Below are 20,222 nucleotides of genomic sequence, written 5' to 3' on the forward strand. Positions count from 1 at the left end.
GGAGGTAAAAAAAAAGTTTGTCATATTTTATTTGAACAAGAATGAGCCAATCACAGTTTCAAGTCGACAAAAGAAGAAAACAGTTCTTCACAAGTGTCAAATTGTGATTGGCCGAAAAAAAATAGCCGAAGCGTTGTAGAGCATGATGAGTCAGCCGTCCAAAAAAATAAAAAGGTTTGAAACGCCAAAAGCTAACTGGTCCAGCAGCGATGGCAAGGGAAGAAACGGACATAAAAATGAGGGGCTCAAATGAAATAAAATAAATATTCAAGGAATAAAACCATAATTAAGTGCAAAGAAGAGTAGCCAAACTGAAGAGAAGGGAATATTCGAATATGGTCCATTCGAGAATCGACTCTTTCTTCATTCTTATTAGGCTTTTTATCACAAATGGTCCTTTACGTTTACAAAATTATTACGAATCGTCCTTTAGGTTTTTTTGTGACACTAATAGTCCTTCAAGTTATCATCCACCCATCAAAATAGTCCTTCTGTTAGTTTCTGTTAAAACTGAAGTTAAACTCACATGCTCATAATCCTGCTTTTTGAAATATAATCTCATCATTCCACTCAACCTTCGACCAAACCCAACTGTTAGAACCCTTTCCCTCTATTTCCTCATGGTCCTTCCATTTTGGCGCCCCTGTAGGATATAACCAACCAAAAAAAGTAAACTTCTGAAGAAATTGACACAATCCAAGCTCAAGAGAAAGACCAACAATGGAGAACTCCAGAGAAAGACCAAACTCATGGATCAATTTGAAAAATAGAAGTCCTGCAAATTCATTATTCATGGCACCTCAAATACAGAGTCCTCAAAAAACCATTGAACCACACCAGTACTCAAAAAAACCAGTGCACCACATCGAAGACATCAATCTTGAGCAAGTCCTAACACAATATATCAAAATGAACTTCCCAAATCCTAACACAAAACATCGAAATGAACTTCCCATACAATACATCAAAATGAACTTCCAAGTCCTAACTCAAACTCTTCATGGTCTTCCTCTTTTTGCTGGAGACTTAAGTCTTCTTTGCTGGGTTTGTGGTGTCGTGCCTTGGTTTGATGAAGAAGGTTGTGAAGGAGGAGGCTGTGAACCCACTCTTGGTACCGATGTATGAGATTGTGCAGTTGTTGTCCTGTTATGGCCTCCTCTTGCCACCTAAACATATTAATATACTAGTAAAATGCTAAAGAAAATGATATTATATTTTGACCATAGAAAAAATGACATATGAAAGTGAAAGAACCTTTAACTGTTGTTTCCTTTGCCTAACTGGCTTTCCTATCTTTGGGTTCCTTTCGCCCAATTTGAGGTTGCAAATCAAATCTCAACATTATTATGAATAATATACAAGGTCCCACCTGTCTATAACTTTTTATATTTAAATGAAATCTGCAAAGAAAATTTTATACCTGTTTGGTAGCTGTATTTGTGCTAGAGGTCCCACTGGAACCCCAAATAGAAAGGAAGGCCCGATGAGGAATGGAGGGAAAAGTTTATATACTGCAGTTTAGAGCGCCAAAATGGAGGGCCGATGAAGAAATGGAGGGAAAGGGTTCTGTCAGTTGGGTTTGGTCAAAAAGGTTGAGTGGAATGATGAGATTATATTTCAAAAAGCAAGATGAACACGTGAGTTTAACTACAATTTTAACAGAAACTAATAGAAGGACTATTTTAATGGGTGGATGATAACCTGAAGGATTATTAGTGTCACAAAAAGACCTGAAGGACGATTCATGATAATTTTGTAAACGTGAAGGACCATTTATGATAAAAAGCCTTCTTATTATTATGAGTTGTAATTAACACAAAATGGACCTAAAATTTGAAATTTTAATTTAATTTTAATTTAACATATTAAAAGAAAAGGCTATACAGCAAAGATGGACCCAAGCCAAGAACACCAAATCATATTTTCTGACTGCCAGTGCCAAACAAGCAAATAAGAAAAGAAAAGAACAAAGCTATATTTTAAAATCGATTGGTCCTAGAATTCCAACCCATGACTTCCATTTCCAGCTGGCTGTGGTAAATTGTGGGCAATCAACTCAACTACGATGCCAGCAGCAGCAGCAGCAGCATCTCAAGTTTAGTTTTGTAGACCTTGAAGAACACTAATAATGGAAAATTGAGAGAGACATTCCAAAGTTGAAGGTCTCAGCTGGTCTGCCATCTACCAGTCAGTCAGGCTTCAGTTTCTCCGAGATAGAGTCCCCCGGGCCCCAGCACCTCCTAAGACAAGTAAGCTTCAGCCAGGAATTCATTGCTTTAAATGACAGACATGCTCAATCAGGAGGAACTTCCTGGAGAATTCTAATATAAGTGCAGAGCATGCATCACATGGTTCAAAATCACCTTCTATAGCAGCAAAGCAATTGAAGACCCCAAATTGAAAATTGGTCCCCATTTGACCTTAACTTCCTATTACTACCCCCATAACATTAGAATAAGTGCCACTGCCACTGCCAAACAAGTCACTACCCTGGCAGTGGCTCCTCGTCTATGCCATGCTTTTCAGCCAATCCCTTTACCTTTCCCTCGTTATCCACCAAGAAGCACAATCACCAGATTCACCCTGGAAAACACATATCATGGTTGGCAATGTACTAGAGTGAAAGCATGTTGCATTGCACCTAGAATATCGGTCATAGGATACAACAAAATCCCTCACATCATCTACCTAGGACGACAATGCCCAACATTCTTCTTTCTAAGTTTATTCCACGTGAAGCTTGTCTTTATCTGGTCTTGCAGTTCTCCATAATCCATGGATCACATACTTAAATGTAAGGCTATTCGGCGCAAAACCCACTTTCATCATCCTATCCTGCAACTCCAACAACTTGGCCATATCACCATCCTCACAGAAGACTCTGACAAGTGTATTGTAACTTTCAGAATCAAAAACTTGAAATTCCTTGGCAAACAAGCCTAACAATGTTTCTGCTTTATCAACATCCCTTTCTTTGCAGTACCCCTTTATCAATGACCTGCATATCTCTAGATTAGGAGCCAAACCAGATTCAGCCATCTCTTTCATTAGAGATTCACCTTCCACTGTTCTACTTATGTGACATAGACAGCATATTAGAGTTCTGTATGTAAAAAGATCGGGTTTAATGTTCTTACGTATCATCTCGGCTTTCAAAAGCAGTGCCTCTGCCACATAAAGGTTTTCACAGAGAGACTCAATCAATTTGTTATAGATATCCAAACCAGGCAGATGACCATCCTTAGAACTTCTTTCTAATAGACTTTTAGCTGCAAATGGTCGAAGTTCTTGACACAAGGCAACTACTAGATAATCATAAACATCATGAGAAATAGACACTTGAAATCTTTGAAGCTCCACAACCAAATTCAGAGCAGAGAGCAGCTTACCTTCTTTGCCATATCCTTCTATGACTATCCTACAAGTGAAATCATCTGGACAAATACCATTTCTGATCATCTCATGCAACAATGATCGAGACTCTTGCATCTTCCCCTCATGGCAATAACCACTAATAAGAGTGTTATACGATACAGTGTCTGGATCCAACCCTCTATCAATCATCCGATGAAAAATCTGATGAGCCTCCCTTACCTTCCCTTGTTTACAAAGACCATTCATCAAGGCAGTATATGAAACCATGTCCGGCATCACACCTCTCCTATACATGATCTTATACAAATAAAATGCATCTTCCAACCTTCCTTTCCTACAATAGCTACTAATTAGAGTATTATATGTCACAATATCGGGATCAAATCCTTCTTCTTCCATTTTCTCCAAAAATGCATTCACTTTATGAACATCTCCATCCTTGCACAAAACATTAATCAAAATATTAAAAGTATACACATTTGGGTGTATCCCAATCCTTCCCATCTCCTCATATACTTCCCAACACTGGTCAATACAATTCAACTTCACTAACCCATTCAAAAGACAATTACAAGCAATCACGCTGGGAATAAAACCAACCCTTATTGTCTTTTTCAAAGTGCTAAAACCATCTCCAATCATACCTGCTTTCACATAAGCCTTAATGAGCATGTCAAAGATAACTGGATCCCAGTTACAATCTTCAGTACACACAACCAAATTTTGGAAAATGTCATCTTTTGGTGAAACATCTCTGACCAACTCTATCAACTCCCATAACAATTTCATAGCTTGCGGAAACTTTTTGGAGCATGCCAGAATATGAATAACAATACAATAATTCTGGGTAGTGGGTCTGAGACCCAAACCATTCTTGACCCAATTGAAAAAAACAAGAGCTGAGGAGTAATCAGATTGAAATCTGAGCAGAACCCTGGAAATTTCTTGAGCACCTAGATGAGGAAAAAGCTCTTTAATGTCATTTTGAAGAAGGGAAAGATGGGCGTTTCCTTGCTTAAGGCTTGAACAGATGAGATTGACTATGTTGTTGGGGTTTTGGGTTTGGGGAAGAAAATGATAAAGTGGGTTTGAAACTGATATGGAGTGAGAGTCTGGGATGGTCTGTAGAGCTGAAGAAGAAGAAGAGAGAGCTGATATTTTTAGTATGAAATTGATGTTCAAGAGTGGTTTTGTATAATATGGAGAGTTGGCTGACACAACAAAGATCCGATTTATGGAACATGTTGAAGCACGATGCATCGCTAGCTAAGAGAGAGATGGATGGAGCGAGCGAGAAAGGCACCTGCTGCGAGTCTGCAACATGGACAGAGGCGTGAATAAAGCAAAATATTGTCACCGATCGGAAAATATTTTTAGATAAACGACCTTGGGGTCAATTCGTGAATAATGAAAAATTCGTAATGCCGTTTCTACCCTACTAGACTTGGCTTTTTTGATTCGATTACAGATTACTTATGTGTTTACCTTATATAAATGAAAGAAAATGCAAATGGACTTACACAAAATCAGGAATTCAACTTATGATTTTGGAGGAATTAAACTTTTGGGTAGGAGGTGGTATTCTTTTTGACCCATTATATCCTCACACAGTTTCTAAAATTTTAAATTTGTCACCCACTTTAACCCAACAACAAAGGTAATCAAACTAGTTTCAACTTCGATTCATGGGAATTGTAAACAACTTATAAGGAATCAAGTACCATTCCTACCCCAGTTCTAGATAGTTTAGCAAATAACTTCAATGATGTTAACGAGCGAATTTGTACCTAACGAATTAAGACATAATCACACAAATAACACAAGTGTTTGAGTGGTTCACCCATAATGGGGCTACATCCACTATAGCTTATAACTTTGTATTTATATTTGAATATGGAGATTACATTGTACATGAGAGAGATATGGGGAGAGAGGCTTGAGAGTTCTAGTAGAAGAGAAAATAGAAAGCTTGGGAGAGCCTTTGGACAGCTCTTGGAGAACTGAAGAAGTAACGGCTGATCCCCTGGCTAGAAGGTGGTGAGCTCCCTTTTATAGTCCAAGTTGTATTAGACAAGGTTGATTGATGGCTGGGACACTTGCATGAACACCCCCTTCATTTGGGGTCTTGGGCCTTGAGAAGGCATATGAGGGGGCATGGCTAGCTACTCTTTGTTTGGTGGAATGTGACATAGGACAAGCAATGGGCTATCCCTTAATTGGTGGGATTTGCTGAAGAAGGAAGGTGAGGTTAACATGGTGTCAACAAATGGGAACCAAGATTCTAACTCCTCCTCATCAATTCATCTTTAATTCAATTCCTTCTCATCTCATCTGATTACAAATTAGTTTTTTTTTTTTTTTTTAATGATTACAGATTAATAAACATGCCAAATTAAAACGCTCGATTTTAGAAGATGTTTCATGTTTTGACTTCAGGTTGCACTTCGAGTGCATGACGAGCTGAGAGAGCTAAGGAGGAAAACGACCCGTCGTCTAACTACTACTTGCCCCTATACCAACACTCCCTTTCACTTCTATAAGACCGAGTTCTTCCAGATCCTTCTGTTAAAGTGTGAAACTTTTTCCTTAAAAAAAAATTGCGAAAGTTTTGATTGTTTGCTTTTACTTGTGGCTAATTTCAACCGGTTCTTCATGCAGAGGCGCCTGCTCAACTGATACGGATTTTTTTTCCTCTCAATTATTATTATTTTGTTTTGTTTTGGGTTTCTAAGTTTACTAAATTTAAACTAAATGGTTAAGCAGTGATGTGACCTTGGAGGTATAGTTGTGTATTGAATTGGTTGAATATTGTAATAACTTGACCATTACTGCTTAGCCATTACAATATTGTAATAACTTAGTTTAAATTTTTTTTAAATGGAGAGGTATAGTTGAATATTGTAATAACTTGACCATTACTGCTTAAGATATATGAGTGACTTAATACAACATAGAGTTCTTATGAGATTCAATTGTTTTAGTCTTCATTATCTCTATGTGTTGAATAAGTATATTGTGAAGAATAGTCATCAAATGATAAATCGCCAAAATAATTTGCATGTAGTTAACATGCCACCCATATAGATCCGAGATTGGTTAACGTTGTCCATATAGCGATATTTTCTATATTTTTAATATTTATCACGATATATTGACCAAATATTGTCGAAGTATGTGAAAAATCATCAACGTCGATATTTTCCAATATTATCCTCAATATTACCGATAATTATACGACGTGTATAAATATGTTCCAAAATATCCTAGCTAGGCCCTAAAAAAAAGGATAATATACTCAATATTTCGTCGATATTATGATATTATCGATATATTAGACCTTGGTCCCAATTATCAATTTAGTGATGGAAGCAGACGTAGATGATAACTGTCATAAAAGAGAATCTTCATATAATTGTCTTTTTTTTTCTTCATTTATACAGCTGGTAGGTACGTCAAGCAACCACCATATTGGCAAGCTTAAGCTGCTTCTCCAGAGGCAGGTAATCCTTCAAAGACACACAGGTACAATGCATCACTCTCAATAAGAATACAGCCATGGAATTCTCACTTTTATCAATGGGTTGCATGTCAGGCGGCATATCCTCACACCGTGCGATATGTATAGCCCAGTTGTAAATGCGTTCTGTCGATGCAAACAGAGAAGGAACGACAAATTCCGCAACTCCTCCCCAACTAGAGTCTGAGAGGAGAGAGGAAAGGGTGACTGGTAAATCGCTCAGCACAGTAAGTTGGTCCAGAATCAGAAGAGGCATGTATTTGCTCCAGCTACCAGATAGCAACCCAAGAAATTGCAATGCCTGTAGGAGAATAAGGTTAATTTTTAATAGAGAAAAGACACAGAAATTCGAGCTGGCAAACAAGGAAAATGGTTAATAATTCGCATGAATTTCATTAGAATTTCAAGGAAGGCAACATCCCTCTAGTAGGGGTATGCCATTCACTCTACAAAACGTGTTATCACCTACCATGGAAGGATAGCTAGATACACAGCTAATTTCAACTGCATCAACAAGCCACTGTCTTTTGACACTTCCGTCTGCATGTTGCAAAGCTGCTACAACGTCAACGAGCGCATCCCACATACCTGCAAATATGTAAAGTTCAAAGGCACCAGCAGCATTGTAAGAAATTCTCATACTAGAGATGCTTTCAAATACCAGTTTCGGCAACTCCTATTTATTAAGCACTGTTGCATCGAGCAAACCTTTCACGATACATCCATTTTATTTTGTTATGTTTTGACTAACCATATATTACCATTTGAAAAATATACACATATAATTAGAAAGATCCTAACCATTTGATTCTGTGTTCAATATCCAAGCTTTTAGCCTTCCCAGCTCAGTCAATGGGATGGAACCAATCCTAACAAGCTTAGCTTTGGTTTGAACCTTTTTCAGAACTTCAATAAGCTGACCATCTCTTTGTTGCAGGTCCTCCTGGGAAACCTGTAAGGACAATAGGTGCGCCATTAGGTTCAACTAAAGCGGTTGTATCTTAGTGGTTTTCAACATAAATCAACCTGCATTGATGTATTGATAGAGCCCTATAAATTTCTTGATTTAACTCCTACTTAGTTTGTATAGAAAGAGAAGAAATATCATAGGATTTTCTGAAGGTTGCAAGTTGCAACTCATTCTTATTATCAGCATATTCATCAAACAACAAACTATAATAAGAGTTTCTGTAGGGAACCGCATACCAATAAAAGCAGATATTACTAATTATCTATAGTACCTGCAGGAAATCCAACAACCAACTTTTCTGAGCCTTCCTAAAGCATCTAACTGCCTCAGACCATTCCTCTACAGTACGCAACTGACCTACTCCTCCAATGGCAGGCAATTGCATTGCAGGCATCAAGGAAAAGAGCACCTCCATGCCCTTTTCTATGTGGGATATGTACTCAAGAGAGTCAAGAGAAGCTTCATCTAAACACTGATAGAAACCCTTCCAGCATGAAATCCGTAATAAGCTTGTCTCATCAGTGCCATGTGATTGATATGAAGTAACAGAAGAGAAGTAGCTACGCACATCATCAAATAATTTCTCAAGCCTGGAACCTGAGAATACTTTAATGAGGTCTACAAGATGATCCAGAAGACAAGATTGCAGCTTCAACTCAAGAGTTCTGAATCTGGACAAGTCGGACAGCTCATCCAGGAAACTTAGGAGCTGATCAAATTTATTGGCATGAGCCAATGAGAACTTTACACATTCCTCCCTTAAGGTTCCTTTTTCAAGAGATGATTCTGTTGGAAACAACTCAGCAACCTGAGCCTCATATCTCATGCAGCGTCTGATGATCGTACCCCAATCCAAGGTCGGCAACCGAGGAGCTTGTGAAAGGCACCTTATCACAGTTATTACGGTGCCAACGTGCGCGACACTACCTGTCTGAATTTAAAAATTCAATATATTAGAAAGTCCCATACAGGAAAATAAACAAAGAACAAAATCTGTTGCGTGTGTGCGCGCACAACTGGCACAAAAGGAAGAGGAAAAATGAATATCCGTGCTGTAGGCCACAAAAGTTTGATCTATTGGCCAATGTGGTACTTATGAATTATGATATATTATTTCTCCATACATGTAACTTGTAAGTTTGGTGATCTACACTGCATATGACCAATCTTTTCTCTTTCGTTCAATTCTTGATGTGTTTTATTACTTGATTTCCCATCCTTCAAGCATAATCTTATTCCTTCATAAAAGTAATCAGACTAAGCAATATATGAAAATTTGACATCTCAGGTGTAAAATCAGAACAGATCTTCAAATGTGAATATAAGAATTCATATGCCCCTATTTATTGATTTCTTCATATCAAGGTATATGAGAGAATAAATGTAATAGTTATATCAACACTTCAACGGTGAAAAAATTGATCTCTGTTATCCACCAAAAGGGAAAGAAAAAGCACACTTGTGGACCACTACAAAACCAGTAGCAAGAGATGTACCTCGGCAGAATTGAGATGCATTAGCCATGAAGAAAGCTTCAGAACTAAACTGTCATCTGCAAAACTTTGAGAAACTGATTTTGAACCACCTCCATCGCTATTGATACTATTGTCAAAATTGCAAACTTCCTTGGAGAACAGATGATTTCGAAGAAACGAAACTGCCCATGCAGCATATTGTTGCAATTGATGGTCATCAGAATTCTGTGCAACCAGAAATATATCCTGCATCGACGACGTCAAATGCTGCTCGCAAGTAGGACTAGAAAGTAGAGGGCCCATGAGATATCGAGATTCCTGTTCAGCAGAAACAAGAGTATATATTTGCATGAACCAGAACAAGAAAAAAATAACAAAAATTTGTATACGCTTTCTTAAAATAGAAAAATATAACTACCTTGTGTTCATAAGCTGTCTGCATTGAGGTTGGAGGATACATGTCAACCAGGATCCCAGCACCTGCTCCCATAGCATTAACAACTCCAAGCATCCCACTCAAATGGACTAAAGGAGGGTAAGGATACGAATAACATTTTCTGAACAATTCCAGTAGACCTTTTACATGTTCAATTTCAAGAGAATGCAATCCTCCATTCAGTATGCAGGCTATGAGGCTTCCTGCTCCTATACAAGATGCCATAAGTAAGCTGTGATAGCAGGTGCCAGATTTTTTGACAGACAATAATTCAGAAATGAGCTCCCTGTAGCCATTCACTAAATGGCGTACTTCATTATCATCCATCAGTTCTAATCTTTGGCAGAATTCGACTACAATGGGAAGTGCAAGACAGGATCCTACTGATAAAACTATCTCAGAAACCCCACTAAAAGACCGAGACCCTTGAACTGGTGTAGTCATATGTGGAATCCATGAAATGATCAAGTCTTTTATCTTGAGAACAGCATCATGTGCCCCAGCTCTGTACAGGGCACCAACAGAACTCGCCAAACCAAGAACAAGTCCAGCAACACCCCAGATATCTTCGAGAGAGTCATCAGAGTTCTCATGTGACAGTTCAGCAGTTATATTCATATCTATACCAAATGTGTTAGGTGGAAAGTAGGCAGATAGACTTTCCATAACATCAGATGGCAACTGAGTGAGCTGACCTATCATGAGTGATAATGCCTTAACTATCATACCAAGCAAGTCTGCTTCTGTCATCTTGCCTGTTTCTTTGTCCATGTCAGAATTATCACCAGCATCAACCCTGGTAAGAAGATCTTGACAAGAAAAACCCAAGGCAAGCCCACAGGCTCCTCTGACAAGGGTGCTATTGCTACTACACATAACCTGAAAGCATGCACTATTAGTGAAAAAAACACAGGCAAGGAAAAAGGGGGAGATCAACACCAGCTTTTCGAAGAACAAATAAGAAAGAAAAAAAAAGAATTGAGAATGTCAAATAGAAATTTACAAACCTCAACAAGTCCAGTGATATTCTCAAACTTTTGCTTATGATCTGTTACATGTAGGCAACTTGAGATCAATCCAAGAGAAATCGCAGCAGACCATTTGCGGTGTTCATGTTCATGCTGGACCAACCAATTCAACAGAAATTTTGAGGCATCTGATTTAACAGCGTGAGCAGATGGAGGCAAGACCTAACAAACAGCAACCATAGCCAAAATTTAAAGTTGAGGTAAAGCATGTAAGACCTAGTATAGAGACATTACAAATTATAAAAGTTAAACCTGCAAGAGAGAATATATCAGACCGTGGAGAGCCTTGAACTTCACTGAGTAAATTATTTTTCCTCTTTTCTTGCTATTTGAGTCAGAACTTCACTCACTAAGTTGAAGCTTCAGTTTCTGAGATCATTTTTCTAGTTGGATAATGCTGTCTATTTGTCACTCCTGTTTCTTTTCTTTTTTTCTTTTTTCCCTTCAAGTTCTTTAGATCATTGTAATATCAGGTCATAGTTTCTCAAGGTGTTTCTCTAGTATACTTTGCATATTGGGTTTTGTTCCTTTTTTTAATAATGTTTTTACTGTTTAAAAAAAAAAAGTTAGCAGGATTCCAGCTATTCACGAGTCATGACACCAATGAATCGATGCTCAAAATACTACCTGTGTAAGCAAAAATCAATATTGAAAAGAAAATGATATGATGTTTTCTTCAAATAATGCCAAAAATGCCCAAGGTATACAGGGCAGAATAGATTCCAACAAACTTTTCCTTCCAATGGAAATCAAAGATAATTGATAAAGTTAAAACCGGATGGTACCATATCATACATCTTTTAACAGTAAACACAAAATATGCAAAGCATTCAGATTATGAAGTTTACATAAAATATCACACAACATAGAACTCTTACCACACAAAGTGCACCAATAGCTAGTGCAATGTTTTCAGCAGATCTAGGAATAGCCTCTTCAGCTGCTTTTATCATACTCTATGCATTAGACAAAGAGAAAAAGAAAAGGAGGAAATTTCAGCACAGGCTCAGATATCTAGAGGGTAAATTCTGTACAATTAAATGAAAACAAGACAGTGAACCTTCAGAATGTCACTAGCAGCTTTAGCGGTTTTATCCAAGAGGACAGATGGCACTTTAGCATCAAAGGACAAGACATCTGCCCTCACCCAACGCCGCACAAAGGACTTCCATGATTGCAGTGAAATAAGGGCAATAAAAATATTTCTTGAGAGCTGAAGAGATGAAGCTATTTCCAACAATGCCTTCTCATATCCAGCATGTACATCCCGCAATCCCTATACACAAAATAATGAAGATTTGAAGCACAGTAAAGAGAAGAATAATGCTAATTTTCAACTATCTTACCTTTGATGTCCCTAAGGTGTTTACATCTTTAGGAGTGAAAGAAAGACATAGCAGGGCTGCACCAGGTAACTCTCTAGTGTCACTTCTTTTCCCTACAAATGAACTTTCATATGCTCAGAGCCTCAACCCCAAAGATAATTAAGTTTGATAAATCACTATCAACAATAACTTAATCACTTCTCAGGACATGGATTTAATGAAAAGAAGTAATGATCTACAAAACTAAAATCAGCATTCAGTAATGAAAAGAAAGGAAACGTAAAGTCCCTTACACATGAATTTCATGCTATATAAACCTTTCAGTTGAGTTTTGAAACTTCAAGTCCTCTCTCTCTCTCTCTCTCTCTCTCTCTCTCTCTCTCTCTCTCTCCTGATACCAACTGCATTCATTTTGTATCTCTTTTAACACAATTTTCCTTTCAAAATTTGTCCAAAAAGAGTATCAGTTAAAGTAAGTTTGACATTCTCTTTACAGAACAATCAAGAAAAGTAACCAGGATTTGTGTGTGCAAATGTTTGCACGGGTCCACCAGCTTCTCTTTACAAACCACATCTAAGACACCAATCTCTTAATACCTGAAGAAAAGATCACCTGAGGAAACACATCCAGCAGCTTCTCGATCTTACTTCCTGAAACCCTTTTCTCTTTAACCAATCTTCGCCTTGTGCTAAACCATATAAACATAATGTTCTCAATACTAATTAAAATGTTTACCACAATTTTAATTTCAGCATGTAAAGGAAATTAAGGACTAGAGAAAAGAATTGATAAGAGAAGGATTAGAGAGAGAAATGTATTGCTTACAGGTGCTCATATGTTATGATCTTAACTTGAAGTTCTTCCATGGCCCTCAGTACAGTAATATTTGTTTCAGAAAAAAGCAACTCTGTGGTCCTTTTCTTGAAATCTTGAATGTTCTGTTCAATATGTGATATCTAGGAAGACATATACATAACATAAAGAAAAATGTGTAAGGAGTATGCCAAAAAGAAAATATATAATAAAGATGCTAATATTAGACAAGTGTCCAACAAAGCAAAGAAATCACAAGATTTATGATAACCTGGTCAACAAAGACCAGTCATCAAAACCGGGACAAGGTTAATACATAGGTTGCAGCCGTCCTGAAAATTTACCTCATATTGGGCTAAGGCCTCTAAGGAAGAGGCCCTTGCCTTGGCCCATTGTGACTCCAGACCAGGGTGACCAGAGATGCTAACACTCCACAAGATTTGCAAGACATTCTTTGAGGCTTCAGGATATGCTTCAGCATCAATTGCACCCCACCTCAGAAGAAGGCAAATGCTGCCATTAAGCATAAATTAAAGGACTCTTGAGTATCTCTAAATTTCAAGAGATAATTGAAATACTCTTGAAGATTATCAAAATTTTAACTATGTATCTGCAAAAATAAAAAGGCAGAACTAAAGAACATAACCCGTTTTAACATTCGAATAAATAAAATAAACAGGTAGTCACCGAGTTAATATTGTCACAAACACTCCCAACACTCAGATATATCCAGTCAATTTCGTCTAGGTTGCAAAACACCAGGAAATCCCTCTGAGTTGAACTCAACCTCCAGCCTTAACTTTCCAAAAAAAGTAGTGCTGGCAACAATTAGGTGCTTTATGCTATAGTCAAGCAGGCCCACACAATGTAAACTAGCACTTCATACTTAGGCAGGCTTACCTATGAGCAAGAATTGTGTCTTCACGATAATCCAGAACATGCTTGGCGATGACATCCCAGGCTGTATAAAAATCTGAAGAGGAGATGTGAATAGAATTTACTCTCACTGCACTGTACAGTAACTCATTTGAAAAAGAAAAAATAGTTTTAAATGGGTAAATTTCACTAGAGCCCCTGAACTTTAGGTCATATCTCATACTAGCCTCTGAACTTAAAATATGACCCTTAAACCCAATCGTGCGTTTAGTTGGTGCAAATCTTAAACAGGGAGAATCGGTCATCTCCTTCTTTCCTTACACCACCACCACTCTCCTACCATTTTCTTACTTTTCCGGCAAAAAATAGTTTCCACTCATTAATTGCAAAAAACAAAGCCAAATTGATTATAGCCAAAAAAATCATGCTCTACGTTAAATGGAATTACAGGTTATGATATCTGACCCAGTCTTCCACCATAAGGATCCCAAATAAGTTAATAGACAACAGGATTACCAATTATGTCAGCTTCACATAGATGGGCAAGACTTTGAAAACCAAGAGCTTGAATTACAGGATCTTTGTTCTCAATGCAAGACTGTTGATTCAAAGCAAAAAGAAGACACCTTATAACTGAATGTATAGAGAAAACAAAGAAAAAAAAAGCTTCCAGAGAAACCATACCGAAACAGACAAGATGAGGTCCACACCCCTATCAGGATTTTTTCTACAAACATCCCGAATTGATGCGGCCATACTGATGCATATATTTCTCTCAAACTTTAATTCAGTGAACCGCTTTGGAAGCAACACTCCCTAAATGTTGAGAAGAAGCAATGCAAGATACAAAAGAACAAATCAACAATAAAAAGGGGAAACAGCAAGGCAACAGAATAAGAAGCAAGCATCTTGGATATTTCTCCTAAGTCAAGGATTCAGTATTAAATCCAAGGATCAAATTATCTGAATCATACTATCATTTCCACTTCAACTTAGTACTCCTTTTTTAAGCCCGCCATATTTTCAACAGACTTCTTTCTAAGGTAATCCACAGTCCACTACATGTATCCTAATGTCCAGCCATGGAACCAGACTCAGGATATTTGTAGAGAGCCGTTAGATTTTAATCAGGTTAACTCTCCAGATATAAGTGTTGGAATTTTACATACAAGTTTGAAATAAATAAGTTTATTCTGGGAAGCATCAGAGAGGCCCAAATTCCAAACCATGATAGGATGGACTAGGAACATTAACTCTCAAGTTGATAGATGGACTAGGAACATTAACTCTCAAGTTGATAGATGGACTAGGAACATAAGAAACATCACAACTAGAATCTTACCTGCAAACTTCCAAAGGCACGGTCATTGGTCTCCCACGTCTGACAAAGTAAACGAATGGCTGTCGCATATAAAGTTCTGAACATCAAATGAAGGATTTCAAAATGATAAAAATTAAAATTTCGTTATTAAAAAAATAAAATATTCCAGAATAGTACATAGTACATACGGTTTGGCATCCTTCTGAAGCATTGGTAAGATAGTCTGAACTACAAGAGGAATCATCATAGAGTGTGAAGCAAGAGCTGGAAGCATTGTCAAAAGTTTTGGCTGCCGGAACAGTTCAATGAAGTAATTAAGAAAAAATTGAGAAAAATGAAGAGCCACACAGAAAAGCAAGTATGCCTTGAAATTGTAATAAGACATAAGGAATATAAGATACAAAATGAAAACTTACCAACATAGTACAGCAACTTATATCTTTTCTAGTGAACATGTTATTGTAAAATAGGATAGCCAGCAATAGTTGAGCTCCCACTTTAGGATCCATTGTAGCAATAGCAGCCAAAGAATCTAGAGCAGTGCTCCCCAGCGACTGATGCATCACTAAAACACCAGAAATGGCACAGAGTAACAAGGGCATTCCTGCAAGAACACATAGTGGGGAATACATGAATATGATGCAAATGAAATGAACTTTTAAACAAATGCACCAAATCAATCAACTACCAGTTACTTCATGCTTAGGAACTCAGGGAAATGCAGGTGCTTTCTAAGCATTTACCAGTTATGAATCTTTCTTGAGGCTGAGACAGAGGTAGGGAGGACTTTCGTCTCTCAACAATCCATAAAGTGTACTCTCGTAGTTCAGAAGCCCAAGATCTTGATACGTCATGAATCTCTTTGCCATCAGTTTTACCACTAGAAGCAAAATTTAAGAAGAAACTGGACGATGAATAAGGATCCTGAAAAGCAGAAAATTGATATTTTATAAAACCCAATCATCCTTTGCTAGAAAAGAGTTGCAGGTTTCTATTAGAACCGTAAAAATAATGTCAATCTACATGCAATACGGACAAATACTATTTTCTTACTTCTTTTAAGAACAGGTTACAAACTTAGACTCCCGCAAGAACGAATAACTATGAATTGAAAACATAGAACATATTCACACAACTCTAAGATAAATAGCCACAGGATACTTCGATTTTGCAAGAAGATTAAAACACCCTTATTTTAACAAACAAAAGAATTAAGAATATGAGAAGAAAAAAAAGTAACTACACCTGAAACCATAGATGCCGTAAGATTCTAAAAACAATAGATCCAGGTGTGCTTAGGGATGGATATCCTGCTTCTTTGCTTGGTTTATGCGTTGGTGCTATCAAAACTGTTACTAAGAGCTTTTCTAAGATGGCAAGCAAATCTGTAGCTGCTCCTTTGACATACTTAGAAGGAGACGACAGTAGGCTAATGACAGGAAATATGAATAAAAGCTCCTCACTCAGAACACATGCTGTTCTGTCAACAACATATTCTACAAGAGTAAATAAAATATTATATAAGAAAAAAGCAGTAGAGCATCATGATGGTATAGAAGTAGTAAGATAAACAGACTAACAATTTGTAACAGATTCTTAGAGACACCAACACCTTTCACAAAATTGCCTAAATGTAGAGATTATCAAATTGTAAATAAAATAAAATTTGAGCGTACCATTTCCATACTTCCATTTCAAGAGAAGGTGGAGAAGTTTCAATGTAGAAAGTTGTTCATGCTCAAGCTCTGACTGAACGAGGATAATAAATAAGGTAAGCATAGCTGATGATAATTTAGGCACATAATGCAACCCAATATCTTTCTGGGCAAACAATAAGTGCTTGGACAGTTCAAGTATGGGCTCAATCAAACCAGAGTGCATGTGAGCAGCTGAAGAAATTGAAAGAATTTTCTCAAACAGTTCCAAACCACAGAGATGAGCCTCAGCAATCAGCTGCCAACAAGGACAGGACAAAATGATTTTATCATTAATTCCAGGGGAAAAAAAAACACGACCAAAGAGAGAGGCTAAGAATATACCGATCCAGTTCCTGCCAAATGCCTCAGAACCACTGTATATGCATCCACCATACATTCCGCAAAATATATGAAATTCCTAAAATCCTGAGAATTTTCAAGAAATAACCTAGGTAGCATCAAGCCAAGTCGAAACAGTTATCACACCCCATCTCCCCCACAAAATTTAAATTATTCCCCCCCCCCCTCCCAACCACGATACAGTAGAAGCACAAGAAGCCTACTCACTTGTGAATTCTTGTGCGGAACAAATGGAAGACAGTCTGTTAACATTTTAAGGACAGGCATTGCCTCGAGAGGAATTGAGCAACAAAGAGAGGCCATCGATGATATTAGATGCCTTGCAAACAGGGATGAAGTGTCCGAAAAAGGTACCCTTAAGATTGAATAATTTAAGAAGGATCTTAAGAATTCACATACTTCCACCATTCCCAACTGCTTATTATGTGCCATAAACAATAAAACTTGCTGCACAAGTTCAGACTCAGCGTCGGGTCGGCATGACAGAACCTGTCAACCATCAACACACACCGAATCAAGATTCAAACTCTCCATTCATTTACCTGCATTCTTATAATATTCAAATCATTCAACAAAATCAACATTCAAATTCTACTAATAAGTTTGGTTGTATCAAACGTGCAACACCCCATTAGTTTCGGAACTGAATTCAAATTACACTAGACCGTTTTGTTCAAAATTTCATTCCGCAGTACAATTCCTGTTATCTAATTTCCATACAATGTCATTCATCATTTCTGTTCAACCAAACAGAGTCTAAATAAGAACCATCATTTTCCTTTTACCTTAACAAAGGGGTGAGTCTCCGTGGCACTGAACGACCACTTGCCGTTGCTCCTCTGAAACCCTAACCGAACTAGATACCCCAACCCTTTGACGAAAAGGTCGACGAACTTCGGGCCGGATCCTTCGAGTGCGGACTGGAGCTCTAGTAACCCGCGAGAGATATCTATTTTGGAGTCCATCACGAGGCTGCATAACTCGCGAACCGATTGGTCAACAACAGCTGGGGAGGTGGAGTGGAGGCACTGAGAAATGGCTTCTCTTCCGGGTTCGGACTCGGAGTCCAAATACTTCGGGGCGGATCGGAGCTTCAAGAAGATTGAGATTACGGCGTATTTTTGGAGCGACGGTTGAGGAACCCGGGTTTTCTCCAGCAAGGGAGTGTACGAGTCCATAGAGAGAGAGAGAGAGAGAGAGAGAGAGAGAGAGAGAGCAAGTTACCGTTTCAGGGAAGATGAATGAGCGGTGGCGCGTAAGGTGATACGACGTCGCAGATATGTGCTTTGGATTTTCGGCCCGTACGGTTTGAATCTGCTGAATCTTTTACTAACGCAGTCCAGCCCAGTTGTGCCAGGGCTCATTCGTGCAAGTTAGCGCCCAATATTTTTCTTAACAAACCCTCATTTTCTGAAAACATGTCCCAATACCTTTGTTAGGATTATAGTCTGAAATATCTATAATATCGAAGAAATATTGAGGATATTTTGGTTTTTTCAAATCACGGATATTTCGGAACATATCCATGTACATATCGTATAAATATCGACAAGATCGACGATAATATTGGAAAATATCGATGTCGATAATTTCGCTCACATTTCAGCAATATTTTGTCAAAATATCGGTGTAATATCGCTAAAATATCGAAAATATCGATGTAAAGGAAAAAAAAAGTTTTTTTTTAAAAAAAAAAGAAAAAATGGGAGAAAAAAGCACAAAGGGGATATGAACCCCTCCCATTTTACTCCTCCAACACCTTAAACACCATATCACTTATGTTTTTGTGATAATTTGCTAAAATATTTATATTTATATGGGTGGTATGTTAACAATTACATGCAAAACTATTTTGGGGATTTATCATTTGATGACTACTCTTCACAATACACTTATTCTACACATAGAGATGATGAAGATAGTGAAAAATTTGAACCTCGTAGGAACTCTATGTGGTACTAAGTCACTCATGTATCTTACCATGCAATGTATAAAGTGTAAAATATTATAGTAAATCATTATATATAAATGATTACGGTGTATTTAATCTTTTTTCATTAATTATTACATATTTTTTACACTCATAGTATTTGCCCGCTTGCTGTATAATCAACTTAAAATTAGTCAAATCCATCATGCAATGCATTTCCTTCTAATTTTTTGTGATAAACTCATAGATAATTGACTAAATAAACATTCTCCAAAGTTTCAATGAAAATTTCCAAGTTTTTCTTACAATTTCCGTGGTTTTTATTCAATTTTTATCGATATCGATAATATCCCGATATTTTCATCTAAATTTCCATATTTTTGGACTATCTGACAGGACCCAACCCAATTTCCACTTTGGAATTCGAGCCAAGTCCCGTGCGTGTCCGACACCTGGCGAATGTCGGGCACAAAGGACCTTTTTACCCTTCTTGCTTCAATTCTTCTTTAAAATTCCCTTAGACTTCTGCCGAAAATTCGGCAGAGTCTCCCCTGTATTTTGACCATTCCCAAAACTTTTCACCTGTTAAACATTCAACTAATCCACACCAACTGCCAGAATGTTTCCAGTAATAAAATCTCAACTCCAATTTTTCAGTTTCAACGAGATATCAGAGCATTTCCTAAAGTTCAAGGTTTAAAGGATTTTCTACAACTCTACCTTATTTGGTGGTGCCGAAGCTATGACTGGCCCGGTGGTGGATCATGCGTACCTCTATGGCCTGGGGGCGAAAAACAGTTTGAAAAATGTGAGTGGACCAAAAATAATGTTCTTCAAAGCAATTCTCATAAACATAATATCCCCCGTTGTAAAAAAAGAAATTTCACTAAATAAAACTGAATACTTACTTTCTACATCACGCATAGTCAATTCAAGGCATTCTATATCAGTCATATTCAAGCTTGAAGGTTTCATACAAAAACCACTGAATTCAAACTTTCATAAAAGTACTGAAATCAAACGCGTATAGAAACTCTGTACTCAGACCTTTCATAGCTGAATAAATATAAAGGGATCTATGTCCGAAAAATCAGAAAA

The 20,222-nt window shown here is 37.5% G+C and overlaps 2 protein-coding genes and 1 long non-coding RNA gene across 4 annotated transcripts; 1 reads left to right on the forward strand and 2 right to left on the reverse strand.

Annotated features, from left to right (window-relative positions):
* Positions 1-1,848: 1,848 nt before the first annotated feature.
* LOC117620606 (pentatricopeptide repeat-containing protein At5g40400) lies at positions 1,849-4,757 on the reverse strand. Its single transcript, XM_034350725.1, has one exon. It carries the CDS (start codon positions 4,633-4,635, stop codon positions 2,725-2,727), a length of 1,911 nt encoding a protein of 636 aa, XP_034206616.1. The 5' UTR covers positions 4,636-4,757; the 3' UTR covers positions 1,849-2,724.
* A 249-nt stretch (positions 4,758-5,006) lies between these two features.
* Positions 5,007-8,252, forward strand: LOC117621347. The gene is made up of 3 exons (XR_004584911.1): positions 5,007-5,617; positions 5,812-7,517; positions 8,140-8,252. It is a non-coding gene; the product is annotated as an uncharacterized LOC117621347 (long non-coding RNA).
* LOC117621345 (protein RST1) lies at positions 6,551-18,466 on the reverse strand. 2 transcript variants are annotated; one of them, XM_034351769.1, is made up of 25 exons: positions 17,980-18,466; positions 17,402-17,683; positions 17,177-17,260; positions 16,814-17,090; positions 16,383-16,633; positions 15,881-16,061; positions 15,554-15,741; positions 15,326-15,426; positions 15,159-15,234; positions 14,501-14,632; positions 14,333-14,414; positions 13,841-13,913; positions 13,285-13,453; positions 12,953-13,083; positions 12,724-12,815; positions 12,148-12,239; positions 11,862-12,077; positions 11,680-11,757; positions 10,781-10,963; positions 9,756-10,652; positions 9,359-9,655; positions 8,134-8,793; positions 7,694-7,844; positions 7,362-7,480; positions 6,551-7,193 (listed from the first exon to the last, which is right to left on the reverse strand). In XM_034351769.1, exons 1-25 carry the CDS (start codon positions 18,370-18,372, stop codon positions 6,828-6,830), a joined length of 5,571 nt encoding a protein of 1,856 aa, XP_034207660.1. In that variant the 5' UTR covers positions 18,373-18,466; the 3' UTR covers positions 6,551-6,827. The 2 variants fall into 2 exon arrangements, with proteins under 2 accessions (XP_034207660.1, XP_034207659.1); XM_034351768.1 differs by having other exon boundaries at positions 15,326-15,429.
* Positions 18,467-20,222: the final 1,756 nt, after the last annotated feature.

This window comes from Prunus dulcis, chromosome 3, assembly GCF_902201215.1.
Source record: "Prunus dulcis chromosome 3, ALMONDv2, whole genome shotgun sequence".
NCBI classification, from domain to species: domain Eukaryota; kingdom Viridiplantae; phylum Streptophyta; class Magnoliopsida; order Rosales; family Rosaceae; genus Prunus; species Prunus dulcis.